Source organism: Aulonocara sp. 'chitande type north' Nkhata Bay, linkage group LG1, assembly GCF_057382095.1.
Source record: "Aulonocara sp. 'chitande type north' Nkhata Bay isolate Kocher_YH1m ecotype deep benthic linkage group LG1, A_spYH_male_GT1.1, whole genome shotgun sequence".
In the NCBI taxonomy this organism is placed as follows: domain Eukaryota; kingdom Metazoa; phylum Chordata; class Actinopteri; order Cichliformes; family Cichlidae; genus Aulonocara; species Aulonocara sp. 'chitande type north' Nkhata Bay.
The window spans coordinates 20,378,891-20,396,382 of record NC_141344.1 but is presented as its reverse complement, the minus strand read 5'-3'; the positions used below and the strand labels follow the sequence as shown (position 1 = coordinate 20,396,382).

General features: G+C 39.7%; 1 protein-coding gene across 6 annotated transcripts in view; it reads right to left on the bottom strand.

Moving 5' to 3' along the window:
• tead1b (TEA domain family member 1b) overlaps window positions 1-17,156 on the bottom strand; it is a 51,898-nt gene extending 34,742 nt beyond the window's left edge. For 3 of the 6 annotated variants that reach the window (XM_086287773.1, XM_086287777.1, XM_086287782.1), the window contains exons 1-3: window positions 16,898-17,154; window positions 16,285-16,417; window positions 800-1,052 (exon numbers count right to left, since the gene is read on the bottom strand). In XM_086287773.1, coding sequence (XP_086143899.1) covers window positions 800-956 — 157 coding nt within the window. In that variant the 5' untranslated portion in view covers window positions 957-1,052; window positions 16,285-16,417; window positions 16,898-17,154. Of the gene's footprint in view, window positions 1-799; window positions 1,053-16,284; window positions 16,418-16,897 lie in introns of all 6 variants that reach the window. The other 3 variants (XM_086287760.1, XM_086287764.1, XM_086287769.1) reach the window with 2 other exon arrangements.
• Window positions 17,157-17,492: the final 336 nt, after the last annotated feature.

Below are 17,492 nucleotides of genomic sequence, written 5' to 3'. Positions count from 1 at the left end.
GGCAGCCTCGCTCTGTGTGGGGACCAGGGATTTGGAGGGAGAGACAGTGGGGAGGATCCCGTTGTTTGAGCCCACATCTTTGTAGTGGCAACTGAGGGGATTCGCTGCAACTCCTAGAATTTACATTTTGTTTGGCCGGAGGGGTCACATGACAGCTGCAACCCAATGCTCAGAGGAGCTTTCTGCTTTCACTTGACACTGACAGGCTGTGAGACGGTCCAACACCGCAGAGAGAAAATATTCCCTCTTTCCATGACATCACCCAGGCCAGCCAGGAACAGGGGGGGAGTGGTGGGAGGAGAGGGGGCACAGCTGGTGGCAGCCGTAGTACCATCTGCTACTGACTAATAGTTCATGCGGCTTTACTTATAAACTTGCACTTCTGTGAACCAGAGTGACAGCTCCATGGTCATAGTCACCATCAGTCTTACGTTGCTCGGCACAGCCATAACTGAAGCATGTCTTTCCTTTTTAAAGGAGCAGCACTTTGGAAAATACCCTTACTGACAACTGATCCATACAAACACTCAACAGGCTGGTCTTGATAAGGTTTATGAGCAAGTCTGAATCACTTCCCACAAAATGCCTGTAAAAACACAACTTGTCACCTTAATTACATTTAATTCCAGGTAAATGTTTCCCTATGGTGATTAGCTGCTGATACTAGCTTTGTATTTAGATATGAGATATATATATATATATATATATATATATATATATATATATTCCTCAAAACTAAAAGCAGCAGAGATAATGAATGTGAAAACTCACACTTACACATGCAACAACTTTTACTCACCATACATCTTTCCCTCATCAGAGAGGATGATTTTCCTACGCCCACAAGGAGGATAGATGGCCAGGGCCTCCTGGAAGCTCTGTTCAATGTCAGGGCTCCACACCCCCTCTGCATCATTGTCCACAGGCTTGTCTGCCGAGTCGCTCATCCTCTCCATGTCCTCGGCAGGGCTCTCGCTGCCGCTCCAGCTGCTGGGATCAATTGTGGCGGTTGAGCTCTCCAAGCTGAAGCTTGGAGCAGACTAGGGAGAGACCTGGAATTCCCAAAAAAAAAAAAAAAAAAAAAAACCCGCAGATCATGACTACTGCAACAGAAAAGCAGAGAACCATCTTCAAAAACAGAATGCTTACAGTTAGTAAAGAGCACAATATGGAGTGGAAGCAGCTAAAGAAGCTTGGACATCACCAAGAAAGTTGTTGAATTGATTTACAACGGATGTTATGGGTTTAAACAGCTGAAGATTTTCTCTCATGGACTTCTTGCTAATTAAATGGCAATACACAGTGTAAAGGTCTGGGAAATGTATTTTTCCCCCTTTATTCAGCACCTGTGCAACTGCTCTTAGCTCTATATATTCCTATGAGCTGTAACAAGTACAAAGTCAATGCTGTCAGCAAAGTTGCTAGTTTGATTCCTCTAGGGAAAAAGCATCGACATGCCTCATTACCACCGGCGCTGAGCTAAAGCGCCCAGTCTCAAAGTCTTTAGTGGACAACAGGAAGACTGTGGTTGTAGCTGGCAGCTTGAAGGTGTAAATGTGTATACCAGTGACTGTGAAGAGAAACATTTATATGAAAACAATAATAAATGAAAGACAAAGAAAAAAAACAAAACATTGTGACTACTAATCCGTAGCGCTAACATCTCCAGTCAGCCGCAGCAACTATGGTGGCATAAGGGAATCAGACATTTGAGCAACACATAGGAGCTGGAGCCAAGCTGCTCACACAGCTGGAGAAAGTCTCATCTCACCAGTGGCTACTGACAAGACCAACAAGCTCCTGGTGAACATGCAGCTAATAAAGAGGCGCCTGTCATTGTGCCAAGACAGCAATATCAAGTAACGTGAAACCTGTAACACAAACTATTCTATATACACATTACAACATTTATGAATGTTCTGACTGGTATTTTAAAGCGTAATAAGATCCAGCACTGTGGTCAGTATGAAACGTTTTGCCTTCTTCTGAAAACATTCAGTGACATCAAGAGCCAGCGTCTGATCAAGGACTCCAAGGGGCGTTTGATGAGGTGGTTAAATAACCTAAAGAAATATCAGAATTCAAATACCCATTTGTTCTGTATTAAGCGTGGGCAGTCAGTCTACAGGTTCCTCGCAGATCATTCATTATGTAAATGATGAATTTACACTTGGTATGTATAAGAAAGTATGATGTTTAACAAGCTAATAAAGAGCAAGAACACAAAACTGTAAATGTAGACTTTAAAAGGGAACAAAGACAGACCTTAACCTTAATGCTAACCTTAGGCAATTTAAAAGTCTTTTTTTTTTTTTTATTAAACGTTTTTCCCAAGTTTTAACAATCAGAATGGAGACAAATAATAATCCTGAAACACATTTAAAAAACTAGTCCATTTGGCCTTTCTCCAAAACATAGAGTTAGGGTATGGTTATCATCTTAAAACATTAGAAGACTGCTAATGTCCTCTTAGAATTTAGTATTTTCCAAATGTGCTAAATCATTGACAGCATCACAGCTAGGAAGTCAAACACAGCTCAGGCAAACAGGTTAGACAGCATGCATGGAAGAAGAAGACATCCTAAAAGGCAAGCTATATAGCAAATTCCTTGAAAGATATACTTTTCAGATAACAAATAGTTAAACCACTGATGAGTTTGTATAGGTCTCGTATGACGGATAGGTGACGAGGAATGACCCTGATAGGCTGCATAAACCAGACTTACTTCAGCCTTTTGTATCCAGATCAATGCAGTCGTCTACACTGTGCTTCTGCTTCAGTCAGCCTGTGTAAAGTGCTTCTTTTAGACTTCACTAAAACATACTAATTCGATAACTGGATATTGGGCTATGGGCTCAATAAAGCAATACAGTACTGTGAATCATAAATCCAGTGTTTATACTCATTGAGTAAAAAGTGTGTCATCCCTACACATCTGTTGTAAAAGTAAGCAAATTCGGCAGTGAGCAATTTTCTTTCTTCTTCATGCCTCAAAGAACACTTTGAAAAATCTCAGTGTATGCTTAATTCACAATCAAAAGTAATTTCACATTTGACATTATATGCTAACAACTGACTGAGGTTTCTCATGGCCCTAATCCCTCCACACTTTCCAGACAACTGCTTCCTCCCTGAGCAAGATCCTATTCAAGCAGCACAAGCTGTCAGGAAGTGGGAATAGTAGCATATGTTTCTTCCAGCATGTCAGTTCATGAGGGGGAAAGGGGGGATGGGAGCAAGCTGTTGGGGAAAAAAACTCCCAGAGAGCAGAGGGAGAGAGAGCTTTTACTGAATTCCGTTTTTGTGTGCTGACTGCTGACGCTGCAGAACCAACTCACAAACTGATGAGGGAGGGGAAACGTTCCCATTTCAACCACTAAAGGGCTGAACCTCTTTCTGGATGTGCTCCTCTTAACCCAACCAAGTGATTATCTGTGCTCATAATCGAATCCAGCTTACATTTTTATGGCAAAATATCTTTCTGAAGAAAAACGCTCGCCCGTGTCCTCGTGAAGCTCGAGCAGCAAGCGCCCAGTCTCCTCATATCTAGTCTAATGAAACATTCTTTCCAGATTTGTAAAAGCACAACTGCAACAAATCGAATCCAAGTAAAAATAAATATACCTCAACTTTAAAATCTAATCCTCTTTCATCAATAAGCTGACATGGATGTTTTGTGTCTTCTGTTATGTTTTGTAGGAACACTGGTTCTCTGTTGTGGTATGCTATGGTTGGTAAAGTGATACTTTAATCAGTCTTTAGAGACAGTGTGGTTTTCTCCATCATGCTTCCCATCCTGTGCATGCGCCTTCCTCCAAACATTGCAAAGACCAAAAACGTTTGAAGAGCTATAATAACATTATATCAGCGATGCCTGATGGAAAATGTTGGGCTTAAAATGTATAAATATGAGCTTCATGAAAGCCTATAATGCATTTACAATGAGCACATAAGGGCTTTGTAAACATCTGTCATCGTCAACATGGGAATTAAAAAAAGAAATATGCATCTGGATGAGAATCTATTGAAATTCACCAAATTACTAACAACCGAGGACACATCTGGAATGGGAATAATTAAAGTTAGTGTGGTGTTTAACTGCTAGGACAGTGAGTACTGACAACATGGGTGATTTATTCTCAAACCAACTTCTGAGTCAACCAAAGCAAGTGTCTATTAAGGCTTCTGTTACCACAGTTTTGTAGTGAACAATATTTCCAATATTATAAAATTTGTTTATGATATTTCAAGTAACTGCTACTCTCTATTCTTACTAATAATCTCACTTCTTGGTGCTTTCTAATACATCAATACACTCATCTTAGACACTAACGCATGAATAATTTAATTAAAATAACTTTTTTTTTACTAAGTAGCTTTATTTTCTTTACTTTTTCTATAACTCTTTTTTTTTTTAAATAAAAGCACCATCTGAATACATCTGACAACAAATGGGTAGAAAATCAGGCCAGCTCACAATCATTTATCAGCACTTTTCCTGTAATGTTCACAATATCAGCGAACTGAGGGAGAAGAAAACAAACACCTTAAACCTGAACATGAACTGCCTTATTAAAAGCATCAATGTGTCAGAGTTCAAACCTGTGGAAGAAGAGCCTATTCTACATTTCAATTTCAATTTCAATTTTATTTCTATAGCACATTTAAAAGTCACAGGTACAACAAAGTGCTTCACAGACGAGCCATACTTGCAGGTTTACAGCAAAAGAAAACAATTAACAACAAAGAAATACAGTTATAGGATGGTAATATTGCAACAAGCACGAACCGGGAAGAAATTAAGCTAAGTAGTTTGAAAGGCGAGCTTAAACAAATGGGTTTTTAACCGTGATTTGAAAGATTGAATAGTTTCCGACGCACGGACATCAACCGGCAGGCTGTTCCAGAGTTTTGGTGCAGCAAAAGCAAAGGCACGATCCCCCTTCGTCTTTAGTCGAGACATTGGTTGCATTAGGAGCCCCTGATTAGAGGATCTGAGTGCCCTTGGAATAAAACCATAAGTAAAATGTATATCTCCATTAACCTTTTGATTATTAAAAATTCCAGACTTAGCTCTTATTAACAGAGAAACAAAATAACAGCTGGATTCATTTGCCCCGCCCATACTTTGAGACATATTTAAATGCATTTAGAGAGGAAAACTAATTTTTTTTTTTTTTTATATCTTGAAGCTGCTGAAATTGCTGAGCATGTCTCACTCTGCGGACAAGCATTAATGCTTCTTTTCTGCAGAAATTACTCCACTAACAATGTTTTTCCACAGGGCTTTTTCATAATATGAGAGCAAATGTGTCTTCTGGATGCTGATGATTAGCTGAGGGAAAACAAAGTAAGTCAAGCAGCACAAACAACACACCGAACCTGGCAACAAAGAATAAAATGAGTTTAAACTTCAAGCCCACTCTCAAAAGAGAGGGAAGAGTGTCTAAAGGGCACACAGAGGCTCTAAAACCATCACTTTTAGCCAGAAACTATGTAGCTGAGTGTTGATCTGCATCTTCCTTCAGGTCATCCATCCAAAACTACTGGCACAGGCTGCTGGCACACAGCACTATCTAGACGGATTTACAACAACTTTAAAAGGATCTGAAAGAGAAAAAAAAACAACAACCCCAAACTGGCTTTTACCTTCTTGTCACTTTTTCCGGCGGCACGAGCAGTTTTATCTTTGTTCACCCGTTTCGAACAGAATAATCGGAGTCATTTCTTGCTCTTGCTTTTCTTGCAAATCTGTACAAATTTTTATTCCAATGCTTTCTTAAACATGCCTAGTAAACTGCAAAGCATTATTAATGCCATCACTCTTCTTAGAAACTTCCCTTAACTTGAACTTGGCGGCTGAAAATGACAGATGTATGGCGGCTAGATAAAGAGATCATTCAGGTTCGCCAATGCTAAAAATATCCATATGCACACTTACATGAACACCACATACACACACTGCATAGAAATGCTGCGAATTCTTGTACATATTGTAAATGTATTCTATATGCATGTGCACGCTGTTTGCATTTCGTCATTTCATTGTTTGAGTAATGTACTTTTTAATGACAATAAAATTGAATTTCACCTAAACTAACATATAATTTGATAAGTTAAACATTACTTGTTAACCCTCCAGCAAACAAGCTATAGTAACTATACTGATTGAGTGGGGTAATTCATGACCCCATAATATTTTATATGCTATCCATTTCACATAAAACGTCATCATAACAGTAGGGCTGAACGATATATCGCATTTGCGATAATATCGCAACATGATCAAGTGCAATTTTCTAACCGCAAAGGCTGCGATTATACTCTGGACATGTCCAAATTCATGGGCTGCATCCTCCTGAGGCCGCATTTGTAGACCGATTACGTCACAGCGACGCGCCGAAGGCTGTCCAAATTACTACCATATCCCAGAATTCATAGCGCGGCCCAGCCAAACTCCAGTTTCCAACAATGGCGGCCGCTACTAAGTTTTAAAATTACTCATACTAATCTTTCTGGGTCACAAAATAAACTTTTAAAATATTTTCAGGCGAGAAAGTAGTTGTGTAAACATCAAATATCTGCTCGGTTTATCAAGATATCCCATATTTGCAAAAGTGCTTCGACGTTTTCAGAGGCGTCTGCTACCCACCAGCTCGACAGCTAGCCGGGAGCTCGAGGGTTACTGATGCGGCCGAGAACGGCACAACTCCCGGCACATCATTTTCAGATCACCGCGGAGTTTCGCTGCTCGGGTTAAACGTAATATATAAGTCACTTAGACAACCTAAAAATGTTATTGTTGGGTTTTTTTCAGTGTTTTGTTTGTTCGTGAGTAAATCGGTTTGGCTGAGATTAAAGTTATTAGATTAGATAAAATAAAACTTTATTAATCCCCCGGGTGGGTTCCTCCTTGGTTTTCACACAGCTGACTAAACGTCAAACAGAAAACTTATTAAACAGAAGTATGAGACAGTCGAGAATTTACACCAGTGTCTGGTTATATTTTAGATAGCAAGAAGCAGACGGCAGAGTTTATTAAACTCCACCGAGACAGCGGTGACGCTAATCAGAACTAGCCTTCTGATTCAGAAGGCTAGACCGTCCAATTTCACGCCTTTAAACTTTAAAGGCGTGTTTGTGTGTGTGTTTATACAATTGCTATTATGTTTGCACTTTATGTGTAATGTTACTGACTGCAGAGATCAGTAAGATGTGTGTATTTTTTATTTATTAGTTTTATTTATTTAATATTATTTTTTAATTGAATGACTGTCTAGTAGTTCACAGATGTCGAAAAACTGAGTGTGGTAAAGCCACTGATTTTTTTTATGTATATTTCTGCAATCTGCACATTGTACTGACTTTCATTTTAATGTTTACACCAGGGTTCTTGTCAGCACTTTATGCTCAGATGTTTGTAAGCTAAAAATAAACTATTGTGTATGTTCAAATATACTGTTGTGATTGAAGAAGTTAAATAAAAATGTCAGTAATCAATTCATGCATCACCTCATGTTATCATAACAGAGGTCTGTCTTCCAGGAAAGAACAGTTTAAAATTAATGTAATATAGTATTGGCCATACTATATGATGTATTGCTTGTCTTTGTTTAATAATACAGAAGACAAAGACCTTAAAAAATAATCGCATATCGCATCGCAATCGCAATATTGGGGCAAAAAAATCGCAATTAGATTATTTTCCATAATCGTTCAGCCCTACATAACAGCATGTCCTTTAATGTAGCAGCTCTTCTAAAACTTTCTAAACAATAAGCAGTCAACATTTTCCATCATTTTTATCCAACAATGAATGAATCAGCCTGATTGTTTTCATGATCACTTTGGCTGTTAAAGCATCGGCCTCTTAGCCACAGGCCACAGAAACACTTGACCATGTAATGATGTAATGTTAAAAAGCATACATGTATTTCCAAGGTGATAAATGACCCCACTCAATTTTCCCCATTTATCTTGCCACATCGATGGGTCAGTTTTTGTAAAAACTATAAAAGATCATAGAAGCAGACTGAAAAATTCAGGGTAGGAAACACTTTTTAGAATTAAAAATATCAGAATGACCCATAAATATATGGCTGAGGTCATATATGGCCCCGAACAGTCACATGGAAGTTTATATGAAGGGTGGGTTATCTGACTGTTTTATATCACAGTGTGGAGGTAAACAGGATGCTTTTAAAATCAACTAAGCAAAAGTGTTATTGGTTGTGACATAAGGAGAGAGGTGGTCAGGAAAAGCACAACAAGTCTTTTAACTTAAAAACAAAACTGAATGAACGACAGCATGGTGACCAGCATGAAAGAAACATCAAAGCTCTGAAGATGAAATCAAAAATGAAATCAGAGTGAAAACAGGATGCATTAAGAGATTTTTGAGCTGGCTCTCTAGCCCTGAGATGAAATGACCGCATTTTTTTTCAAGCTACCACACAGATAATTAATCGTATGAGCACATACATTCAAACTAAACCTGCAGGCAGAACTGTAGTCCATAAATAAAGAAAAGATACACTTATAGGATAGGTCGTCCGTGGTCTTTAGGCCAAATCGACATGTTTGGACCCATGAGGTTTCAAACAGGTTATGTGAAGCTACATGACACTCGAATGTGACGAAACACAAATAAACCTAATGCCCTTATCACCAGTGTGCTGCCAAGATCTTTCTTTCAGTGTAAATGAATGCTTTTATAATGATTAAATGTACCATAAACTGCTGATGTGCAGTCTGACATGTTAGCAAAATTGTTTGAAAACAGTCAGTTCTGAACAAATACACCGATGTGCTGCAGCTCAAATTACCTGGCTAAACTGCATGCAAAGGACTAGATAGTTTTGCTGTGTGAAAAATGTGAATAATCTGGCAGTTGTCAATGAAGACGGTCTCTTAGTGCCTTAGAATTTGAAGACTAATTACGCCTGTCAAAAGAGGGTATGAATGTCACCCGTAGAAACACTTTTGGCTTACAGATAATTGCATACTTCTGTCTTTGCAGGGTGTACACCATAGAAATGGTCTTATTTGTGAGATGCAGGGTAAAGATGGCCTGCAATGCAATAAGTGAATGTGGTAGCTAAGCAGAGTAGTAGGTGTGACATGGAATTATGGGAAATTACACTTACTGCAAGATTACATAAACCACTCACCAAGCTGGAATTCAGCTCCTTAAATTAAGAGAACCCATTTCACCCATCAGACAGAGCAAGGTAATGAAATAGCAGATGAGAGGTCTCAAATGTAATTTTCCATGTGGAGTTCTTTTGTGCCGTTATCTCAGAGGGTGCAATAATAATTCTCTGAATGACTTTTGTGCACCCCATAATGGCCCACAGTAGCTAAGGCCACAGTGTGTAAAACTATAATTACCATGTGATTTCAAAACATTTTTAGCATGCTGTGAAGACATATTCTGGCCCCTGCGTAATTATTACAGCAATGTTAAAAATATTCCAGGCAACACGCAACTAACTATGAACATTTACAAAGACAGACGTTATTGAAATTCCACATTCAGTCATTAAAAACAAATTAATTACCTTGAAGAAGGCATGTTTGTGGAATGAAGTCTTTCACAGCAGGCCTTTGAGGACCTTGAGATACAAAACACACTAAAATAAAAACTAACCAGCTCGAAGTGAAGTGGATGCATGCACTGACTGTTCAAAGTTCTTTCAAATCAACTAAAGGGTTGCAACCCAAGTCCAAACTCTAAGCGGAAAAAAGGGAGGAATCAAAATATTTAAAGGCAACCTTACGAAATAATTAAAGAATCCGAGTGGGGTTTTCATTCAAGTTTAATTGATAAGTCTCAAAAAACATTTTTAAAAAGAATAAATAATATCAATTTCCAAAGCTTTCTTATGCTCCCTCTGTTATTGGCAAAGACCCAGTGTTTATTTCTTGCCTCTTTGAACTTCCAAGCTTAAGTGCTGTGAATCTGTCTGCTATCATCTCTCTCAAATCTGAGGTCTTCATCCCACTACCCAGCAACCATCAGGCCACTGTGGGATCAATCTTTGTTTGAGATTGATTTACAGGTTCTGTCAGAGCAGCCCTCTCTACCTGCCTCAGACTGTGAAACAGGTAAAAACAACAACATGATCTGGACAACATCAGATGCGTCGTCAGCCGAGAAAAGAGGCAACGCTAAAGGTCTTCCACTTGCACAGCAGAGGGAAAATTGACTGTAAATCTCAGAGACAAAAATCTCTCCTTCTGAGGACACATCCCTGCTCTGCCAGTAATATCAAAAACATTACATATAAACAAAAAGGAAAAAGAAAACACAATTTACCATTCAGACACGAAACGTAATGAAAGCTCAGGGGACATTTGCCTATCAAAAATTTGCAGTGCATACCAGACGGCATACACCCATGTCAGAGTGGTGTGGAGTGCGAGAGGAACACATAAAGCTCAGGAAATTAAAGCTGTAAATAAAGGTTCGTCAGATAAAGGATCTCCTGACAGTTATGAGAGCAGAGCAGGCAGAGGGCTGGCTGCTGGCTCATCCAGGACGCGTGCGGACGGGCATGAAAAAACAAATCACAGTGATGAGCATGAAGGCCACCATTTGCATTTGGCGCTGCCAATTCACACCGACTTTCATCTCTTTTCTTCTGCATCTCCAGTCTTCATTTGTCCCCTTATATACGTTTCTCCTTTTTCTCTGTTGTCATTTTTTCCTCTCCTTGACAACTCTTGTATACCACACTGGACTCCCCCTGTCAATGAAGGTGTCCAAAAAGGTATAGAAAGTGTTGACAAGCCAAGAAAAATGTAACTCAAATGTTCTGTCTTTCAATTTTACAACAGTCTTTTGTCCTGTGACGGCTGGGATGGGCGATCTCCTCGACGATACTGAATGGATGGATAGATTAACCCCATCCATACAGAGATTGTATTCAACAGGTAAACGTTTTTTTTTATTTGATGCTATGATTTTGCGTCAGTGGGAATTTGTCAGGTTTTCTTAACTTTCTTATTTAGCTACATCCTAAAATGTTCTTTTTAAAAAGTTACATTTTTCTTGTTCTTTACAAATGTCTAGGATTAATGCACTTAGACTAAACCATTTAGAAATCTATACTTCTTTCATTGCTTATTACAAGGAAAACACTACAGTAAGATGCAGTCTTCCATATTTGTACACCAGAAAACAAGAACAGGCTAGTGTGCGAAGTCAGAAAAATCTTGCAGTTGTTGCCATGCAATGTGAATACAGGCGAATCAGCGTTTTTGTGTTTTCAAATATTTAAAAGCAAGGAAAAAATTTCCAACAACTGGGATTGAACTGACGCCGCCAACAATCAGCAGTGGAGGACAATTTCACTGACGGTGTTCGAGGGCAAATGGAGCTGTTTGGTTTAGCTTCACTTTCAAACAGTAGTAGGAAAAAAAAGGCGAGAGCTTGGAGAAAAGTGAGTCAAAACAGAGGACTTTACAGTAAGATATGAATATATATCCCTGTAATTTGATTCCAGCTATTGGTTGTACTACTCAGGGGTGGGAGTTTCTAATGCAGCTGCATTTATGTGAGTATTACTTTGGTTTGGTGTGAGGGCATGAACTAAGACAGTTTGAGTTTAACCTTGTCTTTATTTATGTTTAAAAATACTGTCACTACATACTTTCTCGTGGTTTACTGAAAGCTGTATTGTTCGCTAATAAACCCGCTTCCATGTATTAATGATGTAATTACAATTAAACACCTCCTAGTTGAAAATGTCCACTATTTGGGCCAATTCAAAAGACTAAACAGACACACACACACACACACAAAAAGTTTGGACCGCACTGCTCTCCACTGCAGCATCCTGGCTCAGATTCCAAACTAATTTACCGGGTACAGCCCGCATATTAATGTTGGGAGCTTGCCTTCCAATCTACGTGTGCCTTCTCTGAATCCAGGGCACCTCGAGGGCAGAAAAAGCCTGGCTGATCTGTGTCAGTCACGACACTACTACAGCGACCATCGAGGAAAGGTCTTGTGAGAATTTATTACAAGAGGTACCTGGGGAGTATGAACAAAATAACCCACATTTGAATACATGCCACAAATTATACACAGTTTCAGTAAATGAAGTGACAGTGCGCCTTTGTTCCATGGATTTCCTTCAACTAGCGGAGAAGCCGAACACCACTGCCACTACTATGGTCGGCACTGAGAAAGGAAGTTGTTGAAGCCGAGATTTCCTGCTTTCATTGCGGTTAAGAGCAAAAAATGTTTATAGTGGTTTCAGAAACTGACTCATGAAATGATTCAGAGTACATATTGCTTTTTGTCTGTGTTTTACCATGAAGCAGAGCTCATTTGTCTTTTTTTCCCCCTGCTTTCATATAAGAACTCCAGACAAAGTCCAAGTGTCTAAGAAACACATCAATAACGAGCGGTTATGACACCGTGAATTCTAAATGCCTTTTTCCAGAACTAATAATTGAGATTGCCATATGGTAAGCATTATAAGACTGCAATATTAAAGTGGTACGACTTCAAAGGGTGAGAGAAGCTCAATCATTTGGTGCTTTATTTAAAACTACAAAGCCTGAGACTTGCCTTGTTCTTTTTGAATGAACAGACATCTGCTACTACTCCGGCAAAATGTAAGTAAACTTAAACACAGCCTTCCATAAGTAAGGAACGGGGGGGACTGTGTTGCACTAAGGTGGTTGACAGGGCCAAAGTGCGTTCGGTAGCTGGCAGTCATTTTATGGCTGCAGTACTGAAGCAGATTTACTTAGATGACGTCAGTGGCTTTGAGCCAGCTTTTCCTTTTTGGTGGCACTCTCCTCTGGCCTCAGTGGGCCCTGCTCAAACTGCTGAGCAGCAGCGCATACTCTAAAATTCCCTTTCTAGACCAGGGTTTACCTCAGGGCACACACAGTCTGGAAGCCTGCAGGAGTATCCTCTTTTTAAAGGGTGTTTTGACCATGGAAAACGCTGATGTTTTGATGCGATTCAACTCCTGCCACACATCACATCTAATTACACAATTAATATCTCCGTGTCTAGATTCAATTACAGATCAGAGATCTTTTTCAAGCCTAGAATTTTCATAACAAAAAATAATAATAATAATAGTGTGTATTAGCATTTCAATTAAAAATACGGGACACATAATGTGATCGCATTCCCATGAGCATCTGCACAGCCACAAATAGAAAGCATGCCTCGTTGCACTGTTGTTTCTACATGTATCCCTTTTTCATCTGTACTTTATACAAATGGAAAAACAAACATACAAAAAAAAACGAAAAAGAAAAAAAAAAAAAAAAACACCCAAGCATGAACGAGAGCATGTAAAAGACAAAATTTACGTCTATGGATAATCTTTTTTTTTTCCTTTGGATTTGCAAAACATGACCCTTTATCTCAACAACACACACACACACACACACACACACACACACACACACACTAGTAAACAACAACTGCTGGAAGCCATAGTCTATTTTTTTGCGAAAAATAACACAAAAAAAAACAAACCGCTGATCGTTATTACACTGTGTCAATGCCACTGAGGTACAAAATAACTATCACCATGAATTCAGGTTGGGACTACGTGACTACATGTGGGAGTGCCGAAACAGTAAACTGGTTCCACACTGTCCATCCTTCAGAATCCCCCAGCCTTCAAGCTTATCAATTCCAAAGCCTTTTCTTTATCAAAATAAGCCATTGCAAAATGCCGACATCAAACTTGCGGCCATGGCGCTTTTTCCCCACATGACTCGCATGCAAGCTCTCTCTCTCTCTCTCTCTCTCTCTTTTTGTAAATCTTTTTCTAAACTGCATCGATACAATCTTCCACCTCTATCCGTGATCATTTGTAACCTAATGTATGATTATGGCTCTGTTTGCATTAGGACTCTAATAAAAGCTATTTATAAATCAGATGGCATCCAAGGAAGCTAAAAACATTGATGCTCTGTGGCACAGAGTACACAGGAACTTCTCTCCAGCAGTCAATTAGCAGTGACTGTATCGCTTAATGTGCTATTAATCCAAACAGTCAGGAAGCATTTGAGATTATTCTCAAACTGAACTGATTATTGTAGTATCAGTGAGTAAAGGCAGACCCGGTGCTTCTTCTTTAGCGAAGAGGGCCTTTCTGTTCTGCATCACTCTCGTAACCTCGCAGGCTGGATCACCACAGGTAACTGCAGTTACAGCTGAAGTACAAGTGTCATGAGTAATTACGGTCATATTCCGTCACTATCAAGGCTTCATGGGAGACTGTGTATATGCATAACACCAGGCTCAGCTAGACCATTCATCAGCGACAGGGAAAATTTAATTTTTGAATTCATATATACGTCATAGTTTCTTGTAGACTGATGATGTGACAAGTGCTCAGCCAAAATTCAGCTCTCTGAAGGTCAACAGAAGAAAAGAAGAGTCTCACTTTGCTCCAGAAGTAACCCTGTCCACTGTGCTTGACAAAAGCACATTATTCTGTCCTCACTTCACAGCAAATAGACCACACTCTCTCCAGTCCTACCCTCTGACCTCAATAAGGCAGCGGAGAGCAACAAAGACAATATAGCCAAACAACACTACTCTCAATAGGATAATTATCTGCATCTGCTTAAATTTCACCTTAATATGAGCCACACAATCCTTACATGCTTCCTGGGCTAATTCCAAATGTTTAAAAAGTATAGACTGATGCTGATGCACTGAAAAACCTGGCTGTGTGCTGCAGTCTAGCGATCAACAGGTACTGCTTTCTCAGCACTGTGGTGGTTCAAAGCAAAAAGGGAGTTTAAAACCTGCCAGTTTCATATGTAAAGCTTCATTGGGTCAAACAAAGACAACATCCTATTCTTGCACAAATGTTATGCAGGCTTCCGTCCAACAGGTCCACTGGTTGCATAAGCTGAAAACAAAGCATCTTTTTCAATCCCAGATTTTTTTTCTTCCAAGCAAACAGATTTATACTGTGACGTGTGTGTGTGTGTGTGTGTGTGTGTGTGTGTGTGTGTGTGTTACACCTCACTGCATTTAAACTGTTTCCATTAAATTATAGCAGCCCTTTTAGATTAATTTAATAAATAACAGTCTCTTTTTCCCGTGTGTTTTCGGCCCTTTATTTGCAAAAAGTTACACCGAGTTTGCTGTGAGAAAATGCTTGTTTTACATTGCGAAAAGCAGAGTGCATGTGCGCTTGTTATAACCAGCTGCTTTCACATTAAATAGTGGAAAAGGTGGAAAGAGGTGGGAGGCTGTAAGTGCTTCAGCCAGAAACTTGTAGTAGCAGTAGTAGCAGTAGTGATGGAAAGAGGATTTTGTTCAACAAGCTATTTTTAAAGCTTTGGCAGGTTTTTTTTCACCCATTTTCTCAGTTGTCGCCTCTCCTGCAAAGCTTACAATAATACAAATCAGCTACTTTGACAAAATTAGCTTTTTCAGGAGGCAATTGCTTCGTTATTTTCCTAAAGCTGATCATAAAATACTACTGAAGCCAAGTGATGTCAAGAGAAGTGAGACACAAAAAGGGCTGGAGATCTCACGAGAGAATAAATTAGAAATTTCTGCAAAATTATTACAGTAGAAGCACCTTCACTGACTTGTGTCAACACTATCAGAGTTGTGTCAACTGTGGTCTGAGGACCAGTTTGTCCTCAGACCACCATCTGAAGCAGCAAATGCTGAGTAGACAACAAAGTGGAAACAAATCAAAGTATTTTAGTGCAACTTGAACCTAAGATAATGAAAGCTTTGATCTAATTCTCATCGCTTTCTCTGTATAAGGGCCGTGTTCCCATCCAGGGAAGTCCAGAAAAAGTTAAGTGGATGAAATCATTGTAAGGAGTAAAACTCCTCCAGCTGGCCTGCAGTTTTAGCTGAGCAGGCATTTCCCAAATTAAAGGAAGGGAAGGGACAACAATAAAGGAAACCCCATAAATGTACACAAACTCCAGCTGCTAATTCAAGATCCTTTTTAAAGACAATTTTCATTATTAAAAGCGACCTTTTAAGGCTATTTTAAACCACAGTAAAGCGCTCAAGTGACCAAAAAACTACATATTATTACAGATTTTTTTCAGCTTGGTAGTTTTGGAGGCATAAGTTGGCCCTGGGGCTCTCCAGAGGAGCTTTAATGAAGCCCTCAAAATGAAACAATAAAAGGAGTTTGGGTTAATCTTTCCCCTCCGGTTCAGCAATCGGTTTCCTCGGATAAAGTGACAACATGGAGAGCACCACACCAACAAACCTTTGAAAATAAAAAAATAACATAAAAATAAAAAATACTTACACAAAACTTAGATGACGATTCGAAAAAGCACCGTCAAACGCGTTGAAGCAACAAGTCTCGCCACAGTGTTTTCTTCTTCGAGGTGGTCCGAAAATGCTCCGGTGAAATCTCCAACAACTCCCGGCTGAGCCAACTACGGAGAGGAAAACAGCAACGTTTTCAACCGTCATCTTGTCCAAAAACTGTTATTCGTGCAGTGTGTTTTTAGTTCATCCCGAATCCCACTGCGAGTTTCTGACAATCTGACACGGGGGCAAACGGCTTCCGAGGCTTTTATAGGGGCGTATGACCAGGCTTCTTTTCAAAAAATGTGAAAAATGTCAAAGATTTTCGCTGCTGTGTCAAAGCCATAGGCTACAACAGTGAGTGTTCAAAGTGAGCACCCTGTTGCAACAGCGGCCATCTATCTCCGCGAAGGAAACAAACGACCTAACGTTACTTCACGCTGTGGGATAAATATTAAACAACTAAATAAAGCCAACATTTTTAATACACTGTGCAGCATTTCCAAAAAAAGAGAAAGAAATACGTAAACTAACCCACCCCCCTCCTCCCCAAATGAACTGAAGTCTACAACCCACTTTGAATGCCTGTAACTACCATTGAAACTTACCTCGTAATTGATATCTCATATAAAATTGCCCCTTTCTTTTGGTAATGTAATGTTACTGGGTATTTTGAATACTATGTCAAGTTATTCTGATGTTTCTGGGCCAGCCAGGAAGGTGTAGGTGAATCGCTTCGCGCACTGACAGAGATGCGAAGAATGCTCGGAATGAGAAGAGGAATGAAATGAACGCAGGGAGCGAGTTTGCGCCGGGGCGGAGCGAGAGGTGGCGTCATCCCGAGCCCAGCAGCCAGCCTGGGCAGCAGGCAGCAGCAGCGGGGACAGGGAGGGCACTGAACATCCCAGCAGAGGGGAGCTGACGCCTTCAGGGACGCGAGGAAAATCCGATTTCACAGTTTCGCAACCCACTGGTCACAGTTTCAGACCTCAGGCATGTCATGCTTAAGCCTAAATGATTTTCAACAGGTAATCTTAAAAGGCAAAAATGGTTTGCGGCTGTATAGTCTTTACAGTGCTGTGCAAAAGTCTTGAGCCACCTGTCATTTCTTCATTTCTCCCAAGGAGCCAGACTTTCTTGTAATTTTTAATGTGGTATTGCGCAATAACTCTTCAGGCTTTCTGGAGGTTTTGTGCAGTCTTT